Source organism: Puma concolor, chromosome A1, assembly GCF_028749965.1.
Source record: "Puma concolor isolate L17-30 chromosome A1, mPumCon1.1.hap2, whole genome shotgun sequence".
In the NCBI taxonomy this organism is placed as follows: Eukaryota; Metazoa; Chordata; class Mammalia; order Carnivora; family Felidae; genus Puma; species Puma concolor.
The window spans coordinates 15,824,260-15,841,543 of NC_141667.1; the positions used below are offsets into that span (position 1 = coordinate 15,824,260).

Consider the following 17,284-nt stretch of genomic DNA (forward strand, 5'->3'; position numbering starts at 1 on the left):
CTCTGCTTCACAAAAGATGAATCTCTTTGCCATGGCCACATGCTGTTTCATGTAGATGCACAGCATCCATAATAAAAATGTCTGTAATTCTAAAAGTGATTGTTATAGAAAGAGGAGCCTTGTACAGCTGGGCAATACAAATGTGCTTTGGAAAACTTATTTCACAAATTATTATTTAAATAGAGTTCCCGATTCCTACTCTGCATCAAAACGCACAAAGTTTCTCTAGAAAGTCTATAAATATAAGGTTAAATGAACCAAAACTGCAAAATTAAACAATAGGAAGGTTCAGACCATTTCCCTTGTAATAGGTTAATCATACAAATTGACCATACAGTTTGGCAATGTTGTTTTTTTTTTTTAAATAAGGGTGCAATAAACAATATTTTCTTTTTTTAATTTTTTAATGTTCATTTATTTTAGACAGAGAGAGACAAAGTGTGAGCGGGGAAGGAACAGAGAGAGAAGAAGACACAGAATCTGAAGCAGGCTCCAGGCTCTGAGCTGTCAGCATAGAACATGACACAGGGTTCGAACTTGCGGACTGCAAGATCGTGACCTGAGCCGACGTCAGGCACTCAACCGACTGAGCCACCCAGGCGCCCCAAAAATATTGTCAAGTGACTTTATTCCCTTAGTAAAATATTTTAATTCATCTTTGTGAAACAAATGTTTGGAGAAAGAAATGCTCAAGCAATATAAAGAACCCAGCTATTTTAAAGTGACTTCTAGGGCGCCTGGGTGGCGCAGTCGGTTAAGCGTCCGACTTCAGCCAGGTCACGATTTCGCGGTCCGTGAGTTCGAGCCCCGCGTCGGGCTCTGGGCTGATGGCTCGGAGCCTGGAGCCTGTTTCCGATTCTGTGTCTCCCTCTCTCTCTGCCCCTCCCCCGTTCATGCTCTGTCTCTCTCTGTCCCAAAAATAAATAAACGTTGAAAAAAAAAATTAAAAAAAAAAAAAGTGACTTCTAAAATTATGTAATATTAAAGACAACCATGATGCTAGATCTGAATATAGTCTTTAAAGGATAATAAATAGAATCACTTAATGAAATCACATTAGAACTTGGGGTGCTAAGTCTAGTGATTGACTGTTCTCTGAAAATAGTAATAGTTGTATGAAGAAAAGGAAAATACTATATACAGGGTTTAGACACCCAGAAAAAAGATACATTTTGTTATAAATTTAGCCTTTTCTAAAAAATGCAACAAATAGCTTTTCATGCCAGGAGAATAAGGTAATCCACATCTAAAGGAATCTGAGAGTCATCTAGTCATAAAATCTTAGGGTCCTGACATTGTGACATTTTTCTTCATTTTAGAGATGAAGAAAGCATTTATTTATCAATGGCACCCAAATCATTTCTTAGAAAAGCCATAGAGCTTCGGTAGACCGTGTAGAGGGTAAAACAGAGGAGCCAGACTAGCAAAATGGCACTGACAGGAGAGCATGAACTGGAGAAAACGCCTGAATAAGCTTTCACATCAACAAAAGGTGGGACATATGGGAAGTCAATGGAAAAAGTCAAGTTCACTGGCCAATATGAAGAGAGTTCAATCCAGGAAACTGATACTAGTGTTTCAGTTTTGGGAGTGAATGTTCACATTCTCAGGAGCTCAATCAGCTCATCCAAGAGCAAGGACTCAGTGTTGTTTGCCCACGTTTTTCAATGCTTTCACCTGCAAAAGTGACTATGGACTACCAGGTATGACTCCTACTACAACATCTCACTGTATCCTATAAATTTTGAAATTACCTTGAAGGAAAAAAAAAAAAAGAAAGAAAGTAATATATTACCTAAAAGAAAAAAAAATCTAAAAATGGCTCATGCCATCATTACTTTATATTTGGACTTTTGAATTTTTATGTCGCAATTCAAATGATCCAATTTTGAATTCTCTGAATAACCTACAAACCAAAGAAACAAAGATTCAGGGAAGGAAATAGCCTAAGTTTACTCAAGGTTGTTATTTATCGATTAGGCAATGGATACCTAAAAAAGGTAACATTTATTTCTGGGCATTTTATTTTTTAACGACATTAAGTGGCATAGTGTTTAAATTTTATTTTCTAATTGTTGGTGACATAAAGAAATACAAGAAATACATTTATATTGACCTTATATTTAGGAAAAGTATTAATTTTATCTACAAATTGTACTAATGCATAGTAGTATCATTGTTGTTATTATTTTTATTATTAATTGGATGTTGAACTTTATCAAAAGCTTCAATTTCCAGTATTGAAATGAATTTTAATATTTTTCCTTTTCATTTGAAAACATTATTTTTTCTGGATTCTCTGAAAACATTTCTTTTATGATATTTCTATGTTCATGAGAGAGAATATCTGTAATTCAAAATATATCCTTGTCAGATTTTAATATTAAAATTATGCAGAAAATAGATTCCCCCTTTTGGTCCTTTTTAATACAATGTTTTTTCACTATCATTCCAATTATATGTTTTTAATTTTTATTTCTTAAGTGTTTCTTAGCTTATTCAGAGATGCCCTTATTTCCAATGGATTATTTTACTAGCAAAACTTTTGAATTTGCATCTTAGGATCTAGCTTTGTTTTTTTTGTCATGCAGAAAATAATGAGGCTAATCCTTGGCAAATTATTAAAACTTGTTTTGTGGCCCTGCATACAATAAATTTTTGGTCAATGTTTTCTGTAACTTTCAAAAGAATGCATGATCTGATGTTGTTCAGTGCATTATTCTATATTTGTCATTTAATTATGTTATTAATTATGGTCTTCAATCTTCAGCATCCTTACCAAAATCTTATGTAATTACTCTATCAGTTTCTTGTAAAAGCATAGTAAAGTCTCAATACAATAATGGCTAATCTAGTTTTATATATTTTTTTCTTTGTTCATTTTGAGGCAACATTGATAAGTGTATATAAATTTAAAATTGTTATTTCTACCTGGTGCATAAATTGTTTTCATCCCAATGAATGTATCTCTTTATATCTACCAATGTTGTTTGATGAAATGTGTGTGTGTGTGTGTGTGTGTGTGTGTGTGTGTGTAGTTGCATGAATATGTCTACAGCAAGTATACATATTCAAGTACTTATTCGTTATGTTTTTCTATATGTTTCCTTTCAAATTATTTTCCTCTATCACATTGATTTTACACCTCCTTAAACAATATTTAAATTATTTTTTCTTATCTATTTTGACAATATGTATCTTTTGAGTATTTATGTGATTTTATTTCAACATAAATACTAATGTATACTTTCAGTTTACATCATTTTAATTTTCTATTTTATCCATTATTCTATATTTTTTTCTTATTTCTTGATTTTTTTAAAATTGCAAGACCTCTACCTAGCTACTAGAATTTTGTACACTACAACTTGCATCTTATTTTGCCTGTTTTGTGTTAAGAGACCATCTATGTATCAGCAGCAAATATGAGAACTTGTCATTCCAATTTTGAGTTTTACAAACTTCACAGGAATTTCTGGATTATTTTGGAATTACTATTGGTTACAAACGTCACATTTTATTAGGATTATATTTTAGTTTTAAAATAGTCTTTCTAGGGGCACCTGTGTGGCTCAGTCAGTTCAGCATCTGACTCTTGTTTTTGGCTCAGGTAATGACGTCACACTTTGTGAGTTTGGTACACTAGGACAGAGGAGGACGCCGCTTGGGATTCTCTGTCTCCCTCTCTCTCTACCCCTTGCTGTCACCCACTCTCAAAAATAAATAAACATGAAAAAAATAAAATAGACTTCTAGAATCTTTGAAAATAGCTCCTATATGAAAATTTTATTTTCCCTATATTTTTGTACTGTAAAATATAATCCAGCAGGATAAAATCACCTGCAACAATTTGGCAAGTATATGAACTATTTTAAAGTGAACAAATGTTTTCATGAACACAGTTAAGATCAAGAAATAGAAATGTAAACATTGCTGTCTTTAGTATTAAGTATCTCTATTACAATTGCCATTAGCTTGTTGGTTACATGTTCTTTTACTATTTTTATTAGTTAATCTAGAGGTTAGAGCATGCACTGTGGACATACAAAATCTGTTATAAAATCGTAGTTTATCAATTTCTCAAATTTTAAGGATCCCAAATTTAAGGAGTTTAGAATATTTTAACTTTATGTGTCTTTCTCACTTATGATCCCTTGTTGCCATGTGTATGATGCATATTTTAAACTCCAGAAAGTGTTCTTTTGATTTCTATTCACTCATTGATAACTGAGTTTTTATGAATATATTTACTGATTGATTTTGTCTTGGAGGTTCCTTGTGACTTAAACTTACCAGTATAGTTATTTGCCTGTTTTTAACTAATATAATTCTGAGACTGTGTCTTACAAGGTGGGATTTTCACATTTTGTTGTCCTAACTGAGTTTTTCCTGTCTTTATTTCTGAGGGATATTTTTGGTAGAAAAAAGAATTCATGCCTGTCAGTTATTATTTTGCCACTGTTGGGAATTATCTTTTCATTGTTTTCTGGGTTTTATCTTTCTTGTGGAAAAATTAGCTTTTGGTATTATTCTTTTAAAGTTATCTTTTAGGGGTGCCTGGGTGGCTCAGTCTGTTAAGTGTCCAACTTCGGCTCAGGACATGATCTCATGGTCCATGAGTTCAAGCCCCGCATCAGGCTCTATGCTGACAGCTTAGAGCCTGGAGCCTGCTTCATTCTGTCTTCCTCTCTCTCTTTACCCTTCTCCCACTCACACTCTGTCTCTCAAAAGTGAGTACAGGTTAAAAAAATTAAAATATATATATCTTTTAAAATATTTTTACTTTAAATTAAATTTTCTTTTTTTTTTTTTTTTGGTAGTCACATATTCATATACAGTTCTAAGAAACACAGAGAGATGCTATGTACCCACTTTTCCCAACTAGGAACATCTTACAAAACTAGAGTACAGTATTGGGAATACAAATTCTTATTGTAGTTTTAATTCCTGCTTGCCTAATCTTCACTTCAGGTATGGCTAATCTTCTGTTACCAAGAACTGAGAGTCCACATTCAGTGGCTTTATCTTTTATAATCTAAAATTTCCCCTTGAAAGTTTAACATTTTTCTCATTAATTGTACTTTTATAACGAATGTTAAGAAAATAATTTTAGGATGCGTGCACCCACTTCTGACACAATGAATAGGGTTTATTAAATAAATCATTATATATCTGTACCATAAAATTCCTTGCTGTTTTTGAAATGGTGATATAGACAAACACCTAACTATCTGAAGTGATCATCTTAAAATATTATCTATATATTATATAATATATTAATTACTGTTATATTCTAACATAATATGATTAAAATATAATACATTATATAATCTGTAAGTACTTAAGGATATACTTTTCATCCATTTTGTTCTTATCATATTTTCCAATTTTCTTGTGGTCCATGAACATGGTAAAAAGAGTTGTTCATTTATATATAAACAAATACCTTCTCAGGAGGGCATTGATAACATAAGCAATGATTACTTTAGCACAGTATTGATTGGGCCTTATAAAAAAATAGGCAATGTTTCTCAGTAGTATAATTTTAGGACAAGCTTTAAAATGATTTAAAGTAGGTCTGGACAATATAGTTAGAGTCATTCTGGTTTACCAAAGACAATAAAGGGGAACAAATGACTCGGCTGGACCTAGACCCTAGACCTTTTCTATCTGGATTCACCTGTGACAAACTTTAAGGTGGTCCTCATGGAATTCATGCCTCCATGTAATCCCTTCCCCTTGAAGTCTGGATGTGACCTGTGATTCGCCTCTGAGAAACAGATATGGCAAAAATGTTGATATATTATTCACCTGATTGTATTGCACTACATTATATTTTATAAGACTGATTGATAACAGACTTAGCAGATCTCTTCCTACTTGTTTGATGAAGTAAATGGGCTACATTAGGGAAGCCCATGGAGCAAGAACCGGGGGGCAACATGTCAAGACTCCAGGTAATACTCAAGAGCTGAGGAAAATCCTGAAGCTCTGAGGTCTGTAGCTGAAAGTAATTAAATTCTTCCAATAACCAGGTCAGCTTAGACGCGATCTCAAGCCTCAGGTAAGATCATGGTCCTGATGGATACCTTGATTCCAGTCTTGGGAAAGACCCTGCAAAGATCCAGCTAAGCCATGAACAGACATCTGACCTACAGAAACTCTGAGGTCATAAATAAGAGTTGTTTTAAGATGCTAAGTTTGTGTACTTTGCTATATAACAGAAAACAAACAAACAAACAAACAAACAAATGTATATCACCTGCCAGACTTCTGCTTACTTTATGTGCCATAGCCACACTGGTCTCCCTTCAAAGAATCACAGTGCTCCTTTAGCCTGTTGCCATGCTACATCCGGACTCGCCACCCAGGTTCAAGCTCTTCTTAACTTCCCCACTGTCTGTACTCCCTTCATACATAGATTCTCTTCATGTGGTTAAAACCTAACATCGTTTGGTACCAATATTACTCAATGGACACACACATGTCACTCCTGCAGGCCCTCCAAAGTAGACCAACAAGTGCCTTCTCTGTAATCTAGGCTCACAGCATCAATGGGACTGGAAAGTTCACAGTTTCCTCCTAATTTAATACAGGGCTTCACCCAAAGCATCCAATATAATTCTATGATGGATATATGCACGAATGAGTTCATTTTTTGAGTAACATTTGGGATCTGGAGAAAATTCATTTTCAAGGATTCTCAAAAAAAAATCTATTGGGTACTTAAAATAAAGCTTTATAAAATTATTTCCACTGAGCCCAAAAATAACACTGAGGGATTTTGAGGATTATATATAAAAATAATAGAAAGAGAGCTGCTTGTTTTTCTTCTATCTCAATGATAGGAAGGAAACAATTAACTTACCTGGCCAGGCTTTGAATTTTCACAGACAACAATATCATATTCCCTGGCAAGTTCAGGTGGATTGTCATTGACATCCAGAACTCTAATACCCACTGTCACATGGCTCAGCAAACCAGGATTGTCTGCAAAACACACAGGGATATATTTAGTATTTCTATGCACACTTTGGAGGCTTGGGTTAAAACAAATCTCCCTAGTATTGTAGCTTGTCGCCATCTCCATATGCTGCAACAGGACTTTTGGAAAAAGACAACTTTATGATGGCTCTCTTTGCGAGAACTCATTAACTTACAGAAAAATGAAAAATGAAAAATGAACACCAAGGCATGACATGCATGCTAAAATGATATTTTGTCATATCAAGGAAATTACATGTTATTCAGGAACTGGAGTGGGAGAAAGTTGTCAGAATTCATTGTATGCTGTCAGAGTCTGAGGGATGAACAATTGGTTTCATCATTAATCTAAGAAAAGCATCGCAGTTGGTAAAAAAAAAAAATACATAATGTTTAAAAAGTTCAGGGTTTCAAATCTAAATAAACTTGGGGAAAATAAAAAGTACAATTTCTTTACACAAATGATAATTTTCTTCTTTTGTTTAAAGTGTATTTATTTATTTGAATGAGAGAGAGAAAGAGCATGAGCAGGAAAGGGGCGGAGACAGAGAGAGTATCTTAAGCAGGCTCTGCGCTTTGTGCAAAGTCCAACATGGGGCTCAATCTCATGATTCTGAGATCATGAGCCAAAATCAACAGTTGGACACTTAACCAACTGAGCCACCTGGTGCCCCAGGATAATTTTCTTCTTATAGAAAAAATGCATGCAGTGTGTGATATTAAGTCATATTTGGGGAGAAATAAAGAATAATTTAAATCAGAACTTACCATAGAATTAATATATAACTCTGGTAGATATAAAAATATTATAGTTAATACCCTAAAATATGTCTTAAACACATATTTTTTAAAAAATCTTCCCATTTTTTAGTAAGTTTATTAATTCTGAGATGGAAGAAAAAGAAAAATTTTTCATTTTATTTACATGTTAGAGCTATAAATGCAGGATTAATAATCAGAAAACTAAATATATATATTTTATTGCTGATATTTGTCATTACCTTTAAAAACTCCAAAATAAAAAAAAAAAAAGACGAATACATGTAAAAAAGGACTACTAAAGGGGCGCCTGGGTGGCGCAGTCGGTTGAGCGTCCGACTTCAGCCAGGTCACGATCTCGCGGTCCGTGAGTTCGAGCCCCGCGTCAGGCTCTGGGCTGATGGCTCGGAGCCTGGAGCCTGTTTCCGATTCTGTATCTCCCTCTCTCTCTGCCCCTCCCCCGTTCATGCTCTGTCTCTCTCTGTCCCAAAAATAAATAAATGTTGAAAAAAAAAAAAAAAGGACTACTAAAAAAGACAAAGTCTAGACCTATTTATAAATTATCAAAGCAGAACATGAGAAGGCAGAAACTAAATATTGGAAAAAAGGGGATATGGATATACATATATAGAGAGAGAAGATACTGAAAATAGTAAGAACATGCATGGAATAAAAAGTGCCAGAATTAGCTTTAAAAAGAATAGAAAATTTGAGGAGGAGCACAATAACTAAATAAAATCAAATTTCATTTAAAAATAATTTTTCAGGGTACCTGTGTGGCTCAGGCAGTTAAGTATCCAACTCTTGACTTTGGCCCAGGTCATGATCTCATGGTTCCTGAGTTCAAGCCCCATGTCACAGCAAGGCTCTGTGCTGACAGCAGAAAGCCTGCTTGGGATTCTCTCTCTTTCCCTTTCTCTATGCCCTTCCCCTGCCTGTGCGCTCGCTCTCTCTCTCTCTCTCTCTCTCTTTCTCTCTCTCAAAATGAATAAGCTTTAATAATAATAATAATAATAACATTATTACATTATTAACATTAACATTATTAACATAACAATAATTAACATTACTATATAATAATAATAATTATTATTATTATTATTTATTATTATTTCTGGGGATCTGAGTGGCTAAGCCTATTAAGCATCCAACTCTTGATTTTGGCTCAAGTCATGATCTCATGGTCTTGAGATCAAGTACTCTGCCAGGCTCCACGCAAGGCATGGAGCCTCCTGAAGATTCTTTCTCTCCTTCTCCCTCTGCCCCCCCTCTGCTCCTCTCGCTCTGCCTTTTCTCCCTCTCTCTCTCTCTCTCAAAATAAAAATAAATATTTTTCTAGGGGTGCCTGGGTGGCTCAGTCCATTAAACATCTGGCTCTTGATTTCAGCTCAGGTGATGATCTCAAGATATATGAGTTGACACACGGCACTGACAGGACAGAGCCTACTTCAGATTCTCTCTCCTTCTCTCTCTGACCCTTCCCCCTCTCAAAAATAAACAAGTGTTAAAAAAAATAATACTTTTTCTAAAGAGAAAAAACATCATCTAGATTATTTTACCTACAGTTAAAGAAACAGGCAATTGCAGTCTTACACATCTCTTTCCAGGAAAACAGTGGAAGAAGGAAATACCCTAAAGCTTGTTTTCCATGGCTTGTGAAATGTTGGTATCAATCCCAGACACTCTCACTGATAAGAGATTTTAGGTGTAAACAGCCTAAACAAGACACTGGTGTGTAAAAATTATATATGTATATATATGTGTTTGTGTATATATCTATATATATATATAGATATATATATATATATATATATATCTGGCAATTTAGTTCCACGCTTGCTTAGTTTAGCATTAAAGGAAAGAAGAAACGAAGGAAGGAAGGAAGGAAGGAAGGAAGGAAGGAAGGAAGGAAGGAAAATGCAGAGGAAGAAATGAGGAAGGACATTTTAAAAAGCACAAAAATTACTCAAAAAGTTAATGAATTAAAAGAGGAACAAAAAAAAAACCCATAATCTCCTCAACACATATGGAAAAACCAAGATTTAGAACACAGTATCCATGTATTATAAACACAATGAAACAAACCAAACAAATCACAACAAAAACAAAAAACAAAAACTCTCAGTGAACTAGAAACAGAAATGTGCCCTCTCCAACTGATTAAGAGTACATTAAACAAATAACAACAAGAAAACAACAGTGTACATTATTCTTAATGGTGAAAAACTAACTGGAATTAATTAACAAAGCTATAAGGAAACTAGAAATAAATCTAACAAAGTAAATGAAAGACCTATATGCAAACACTTTATTGAAGTGTTTTATTTAACTTATTTAGACTTCATTAAAGAAGATCTAAAGAAATGAAGAGCTATACCACGTGTGTGGTTAGGAAGACAAAAATAACACAAATAAAACCAACCTTTCCAAATTGATGTGCGTATTGGGGTGCCTGGGTGGCTCAGTTGGTTAAGTGTGGACTTTTGGTTTTAGCTCAGGTCATGATCTCAAGGTTCGTGGGATCAAGCCCCATGTCAGGCTCTGTGCTGATGGCATGGAGCCTGCTTGGGGTCCTCTCTCCCTCTCTCTTGGCCCCTCCCCTGGTCTCTCTCTCAAAAGAGTATAAACTTTAACAAAAAGCAAATTGATGTGTATATTCAGTGTAACCTATTGAAAATCCCAATGTTCATAGAATTAAAAGCTGATCCTAAAATTTATAATTACTAAGATTATTCAGACTTGTATGGAGGAGAACAATAAAGAATCCTTGCTCTACAATTTACGAGGCTTATTATATGATACCAGTGGCTATACTATTGTCACTATGTAAATATCTCTCTTACTTTAGATGTCATATCTGATTTTTCTCTTGTATTCTTTTATTTCCCAACTAGGTACTTGTTCACCTTTTAAGAGCAGAGCAAAGCAATGTTTTAGAAATCTGAGGCGAGAATAATTTTATTGGCTCTAATCATTAGTAGCAGCAGCCTTAATTGTCCCTGCATAAATAGTTCTCTGCTCATTTTCCAAGAAGGCAGAATTAGAAGCAAGCTTAGTGTAGTTAGGGATAAAAACGACTGTTTTGTAGGAGAGGATTCTGGAAAGACTACATCTTGAGAAAAGCCTACAACAAAAGAGTTAGGTGTCTGATTGTTTTCAGCCTTTGCCTTCTCACTGTCCCCACTCTGTCTTGCTCACCACATCCTCTGGACTGGAATGGCCTTGCACTCATTCCATACCAGAGTTCAGGAAACTCCACTCTTCTAGATGGAAATGGACTCTGTGTTTACCAAACATTGCTTTATTAATTCAATGCATAATTACTATTCCTTTCCTTAATGGTGAAAAACATAGTGTTCAGCAGCAGACAAATGACAGATTGTGTTCTGTGGGGAAGCTGAATGGATTCTAAGCTTAGTGTGGTTGGGACTAATGACCTGTGTGCCCTGCCATGCCACGGCAACCACAGGAGATACTGATGAAAAGATACGAGAAACAGAACGTTGGAGTAAGCTTACTGTCATTACCGATGCATATCGAATAACTGCTGTCTATTTACTAAATGTCGGATGATTTGTAAAAACTGTGCCTTTAATTCCATATAATTAGAGGCTGGAAACACATGATGGTTTTGTAGCCACTTGTAGCCTACCTGCGTACATTCTGGTATTTTCTGCTCAATAATAAAATTAGCTAATTCTAAATTAGCAAACTGGCAGGTGCCTTTGGGTTCCTCTTTCTTATTTCCCATGGCCCTTGAGTTAGTATGTTACCCTTCAAATGACAATAACTGTACCTATAAAATGTGTACATGTTCAAGTGTGTTAGAAGCATTTTTCTCTGGCAAAAATTAGATAATGTTCCTGAAGTTCTTAATGCAACGTTTCTGTTATTGCTATTATTACTTTTGTCTTCATGCTTTATTTCTAGAAATTGATGTTTTTAATTGATGTATAATTGACATAGAATATTACATGAGTTTCAGGCGTACATCAAAGTGATTTGGCAATTATATATATTACAAATTGCTCACCAGGATAATTGTAGTTACCATCTGTCATCATACAAAGTTGTGATAATATTAGTGGTTACATTCCTCGGGCTTGAATTTTCACTCCTGCGACTTATTTTATAATTGGAAGTTTGTACTTTTTATTTTTTTTATTTTTTTTTTTAATTTTTTTTTTCAACGTTTATTTATTTTTGGGACAGAGAGAGACAGAGCATGAACGGGGGAGGGGCAGAGAGAGAGGGAGACACAGAATGTGAAACAGGCTCCAGGCTCTGAGCCATCAGCCCAGAGCCTGATGCGGGGCTCGAACTCACGGACCGCGAGATCGTGACCTGGCTGAAGTCGGACGCTTAACTGACTGCGCCACCCAGGCGCCCCGGAAGTTTGTACTTTTTAATCCATTTCATCTATATTGCCTACCCACCCCACCCCGTACACCTTCTTCCTCTCTGGCAACCACCAGCTCTTTCTCTGTATTTAGGAGTCTGTGTCTGTTTTTGCTTGTTTCTTCAATTTTGAGTCTTGTGATGGCAGAGTAAATATACCGGAATCAGACGAATTTAAGTATGAATCCCCTTTTCCAGCACTCTTTAGGCACGTGAAATTTGTAAAGGTATTTATTATTTCTAAACCTTGATTTCTTAACCTGTTATCCGTTATTTGACTTCCCAAATTGTGTTTCTGAGAAACAATTAACAAAGTCATGTAAATTTTAGAACACTGAGCCTGAGCGAGCAGACCGCACATCCGAATCCTTTCTGAAGATCACAAACAAAACAGAAACAAAACTTACAGCATGCTGGCAATCCTATACATTTGCATTCCAGCAGAAACTACACTATAAAAAATCACCCATGCTTCATGTAATGCCAATATAAATGCAACTCCATGAGCAGAATGCCCTCCATGAAGACAGGGATTCAGTGAAAGTATTGGAGTAGGATATTTCAATGCAATTGCAAACTTGATACTATGATTTTTAGAGAATTTTCCATGACTTGAGGAACAATCCATTCTATCCAGTGAGTTTATTTGAAAAGTCTGATACGTGCATGCCACTCTGATTGGTTCACTAATAGAATGGACCATCCTTTTGCATTTTTAAGGGGGTGAGCAATGAAAGGATAATAAATCTTTCCTCATCAGATACAATCAGAATATGAAAGTAGTTCGTTAATTACAGCAACTCCGTTAACATACGACATCATTAATGAAAATCATATGTATATGTTTCAAATATTTGTATTATAATATCTGAATATCTAATCATTCACCGATCTCTAAACTGTGAGGTACAGATAAGGCATTATCTCTGAGCATAGGTCTGATGCTTGGGGTTAAACTTCACCATTCTTGAAAGAAATCCCACTCACTGCAGCATTTATGGGCTCCAAATTTATTCCAAGTGAAGGAAGCACATGAAAATATGTTCAAAGAAGTTTTAAGCACAGCAGCATTATAATGAAACTCCCTGAAATTTTATAATAGTCTTATTTTTCTCCAAAATGACAACTCTTTGTTGTTGTTGTTGTTGTTGTTGTTGTTGTTAGTTAAAATCACTTTTATCAAGTCTTAGGAAAACTTAAGCTTGAATTACACAAATCCTGATTCCATTATGCACATATCTGATATCACTTGGTATAATAATTTAAATAAATGAAATAATTACAAAGACAAGTTTATCAGGATTTGAAATAGAAATTCAGGAAGTAAACTTTGGATTTTGGCCAGGATATAGCAAATGATACCAGACTAACCTGCTTATATAGAGGCTATAGAACTGAAAATATAGAACTGAAAATAGACAATGAAGAACTATGCTTCCTGAGAGAAGAGAGAGGCCTAAGCTCCCAAGATCTCCTCCAGCTTTGATATTACATTCATCATAACCACATGGGATATAGTCCAGGGAGGAAAGGCTAGTTGTTTAACATTCAAAAATCAATGAATATCATTCACCACACACACATAATTATTTCAATAGATGCAGAAAAGAGATAACAAAACATAACACCTGTATTTGATTTTAAGAAGGAAAAAAAACCACTCAGGAGATTAAGAAGAGAAGAGGTTTCCTCAACCTGAATAATTGTATAACAAAACCTACAATTGTTGTACTTATAAGGGAAAGATTGAATCTTTTTTAATGTTTTATTTATTTTTAAGACAGAGAGAGACAGAGCATGGGTGGGGAAGGGGCAGAGAGAGGGAGACACAGAATCTGAAACAGGCTCCAGGCTCTGAGCTGTCAGCACAGAGCCCCACTTGGGGCTCGAACTCACGAGCTGTGAGATCATGACCTAAGCCAAAGTCGGACGCTCAACCTACTGAGGTACCGGGACTCCCTGAAAGATGAATGTTTTAACTTAAGGATCAGAGAAAACGAAAAATGGCAGGGATACATCCTGCAGCAATTCTCCTGAGAATCATGTGAAAGCAATTAGACAGAAAAAGAAATAAATGTTATGTCAATTGCAAAGTGAGAAACAAATCTATATTTCACAGATGAACATCCGTGTAGAAAAGACCAACTAATCTACAAAAAGCTACTGCCACTAGCTTATATTTATTTCTATAACAATTAAAATAAACATTTAAACAAATACCAAATTTATATAATGTGAAAAAATATAACCACATAAAATATGCTCTATATCTGCATGCTAAAACCTATAAATATTGGTCACATAAATTTAAAATACGTAGAGGTGCCCGAGTGGCTCAGTCAGTTAAGCATCTGACTCTGGCTCAGGTCATGATCTCACGGTCGTGAGTTCAAGCCCAACATTGGGCTCTGTGCTGACAGCTCGGAGCCTGGAGGCTGCTTCAGATTCTGTGTCTCCCTCTCTCTCTGCCCCTCCCCTGCTCATGCTCATGCTCTGTCTCTCTCTCTCTCTCTCTCTCTCTCTCAAGAAATAAATAAACATTAAAATGTTTTCTTTTAAATAAAAAAATAACTTAGATAACTAGAAACATACATTATGTTCATAGATAAAAGGCTCAATAATTTTGAGATATCCATTCTCCTAAACTTGAACTACAGATTCAATGCAATATGAATAAAAATTCTAGCTTATATTGTTGAAGAATTGATAAGCTGATTCTAAAACTTACCTGAAAAAGAAAATGTCCTAAGTTAGCCCAAACAATTTTGAAAAAAGAAGAAAGATGCTGAACGTACTTTCTGATTTTAAGTGTTGCTAAATAGCCACAATAATCAAGACCATGGTATTAGCATAAGACTATATATGTGTGTGTTTTATATTACATTATATTATATCATATCATATCATTATCTGCTGATATGATTAATGGTACATACAAAAGAGAGTCCAGAAATTAATCAAAACATTAATGGTCAGCTATTAGTGGACAAAATTAACAGATTATTTATTTTATTATTTTTTAATGTTTACTTTTGAGAGAGAGAGAGACTAAGCATGAGCAGGGGAGGAGCAGAGAGAGAGGGAGACACGGACTCTGAAGCCAGCTCCAGGCTCTGATCTGTCAGCACAGATCAGAACCCATAAACCCATAAACCATAAGATCATGACCTGAGCTGAAGTCAGACGCTTAACTAACTGAACCACACAGGCACCCTGACACAATTATTAAACAGAGAAATAAAAGCATTTATAACAAATAGTCGATCAAGTGGAAACTCATATTTGAAGTAAATTAAACTTGACCTTTACATCTTAGACTTTTATTTTTATGTTTATTTATTTTTGAGAGACAGAGAGGGTGCATGTGAGCAGGGGAGAGGCAGAGAGAGAGGAGGAGAGAGAAGGAATCCCAAGCAGTCTCTGTGCTGCCAGTGCAGAACCCAACAGTGCAGAGTTCCAGGGGCTGGAACTCACTCACAAACTGTGAAATCATGGCCTGAGCCGAAAACAAGAGTCAGACATTTAACCAACTAAGCCACTCAGGCGCCCCAACCCTTACATCTTATCATATATATAAAATACTACTCAAAGTAAACCACCGAACAAAATATAAAACCTTAAATTTAAATATATAAGAACAGATAGGTTAATATTTTGTTACCTTGTGTTTAGTAAAGAATTCCCTAAAGTATGTTCAGGTTCATAGAAAGATATTAAAACATCTTTTCTTAAGTGTTTACAATTTCAAGTAACACACAAGCTGAGACTTTAGGACAGTTAATATAATTTTGGAACTGAATGCAAACATATTTTAGGGTGGAATTTGTCTGCACTAAACAAAATATTAAGTAAGAACTTTAACTCATATATTAAAGAAGCATAATAAATTCTGGGTCAATCATATGTATTTATTATAAACATGTTAAACATTCTCTCTTTGAAAAACATTTGAGAATACTTCGAAGAATATATTATATGCTCCTGGTATGTGCACCAATTACATATATTGAGAAGATTTATATTTACAATAGGAAACATGTACAGGATATGTTATATCAGCAGTATCAATAATACATGAAGCTATAAAAACTGAAAACGATCAAAATGCATTGGACTTTTTAAGCACAGATTAAAAAAGATTTATTTTTTCATCATAGTAAAGATAAAAAAACAAAAACAAACAAACAAACAAAAAACTTCGGCTGTATTTCTTTACCTGGATGGTTCTCATAGTAGCACTGATTAAAAAAAAAAGTTAATATAATATTAACCCATTTATAATATATAATATCCATGTACCAAAGATATAGTTATATACATAAATATGGAAATATAAATGTCCAAAACATATTTGGTAAAACTATAAAGAAAAGAAAGGGACGAAATAATACAAAATTCAATATTGATGAGCTCTGGTTGGAATAAAGAAGGATGTAATAGTGTATTTCAAGCTTATTGCTTTGAGGATGTAATAGTGTATTACAAGCTTATTGCTTTGAGGTAAGGGCTCTTAAATTGGTGTTCAATTTATTATTTAAACTGATTACATACTTGATATATCAATATATTTGATATATATTGTAATTCTAATTGGAAAACATTTGGTACAATTACTTAAATTTATTCAAATATTAACAGAGATAGATGTGTGTATACATAACGTACACATGCCCCACGTATGTATACACATTTTCATTCATTATATCAAGTTATGTTTTAATTTCTAAGGACAATTTTCATAGTTTAGTTATCAATGTCTCCCTTATGAGTTGTGAAATTTGTGCTTTTATAAAACTTTCTCTATTCCAAAGTCTTAGTGTGTTAACCAACATTTCAAGTTTCATTTTTGTCTTCTACATACTAGAATTACTTATTTTGATTCGTTGTGAGGTAGATAAGTTTACTTTCATTTCGCGAGACAGATTCATAATTGTGTCTTCATCTGTTTGTTCAAGTGTCCATCCATTCTCCCTACTGACTGGCACGCAACCCAGCCTTGTAGCACTTGACTGTGTGGTTCTTAGAAAATATAGCTTGTGTCAACACAGGTTTTAAGTTGCTCTGTGGTTTAGTATGTCATTGATTGTTACTATATTTTGCTCTGTGTGCTTGAAAATTATATTTGTTCTTTAAATTTACTCAT

The 17,284-nt window shown here is 34.6% G+C and overlaps 1 protein-coding gene across 5 annotated transcripts in view; it reads right to left on the minus strand.

The window, feature by feature from the left end:
• Nucleotides 1-17,284, minus strand: part of CDH18 (cadherin 18) — a 1,017,877-nt gene that overhangs the window by 33,499 nt on the left and 967,094 nt on the right. For all 5 annotated transcript variants that reach the window (XM_086676364.1, XM_086676366.1, XM_086676367.1 and 2 more), the window contains one exon: nt 6,869-6,990. In XM_086676364.1, coding sequence (XP_086532490.1) covers nt 6,869-6,990 — 122 coding nt within the window. The remainder of the gene's footprint in view (nt 1-6,868; nt 6,991-17,284) is intronic.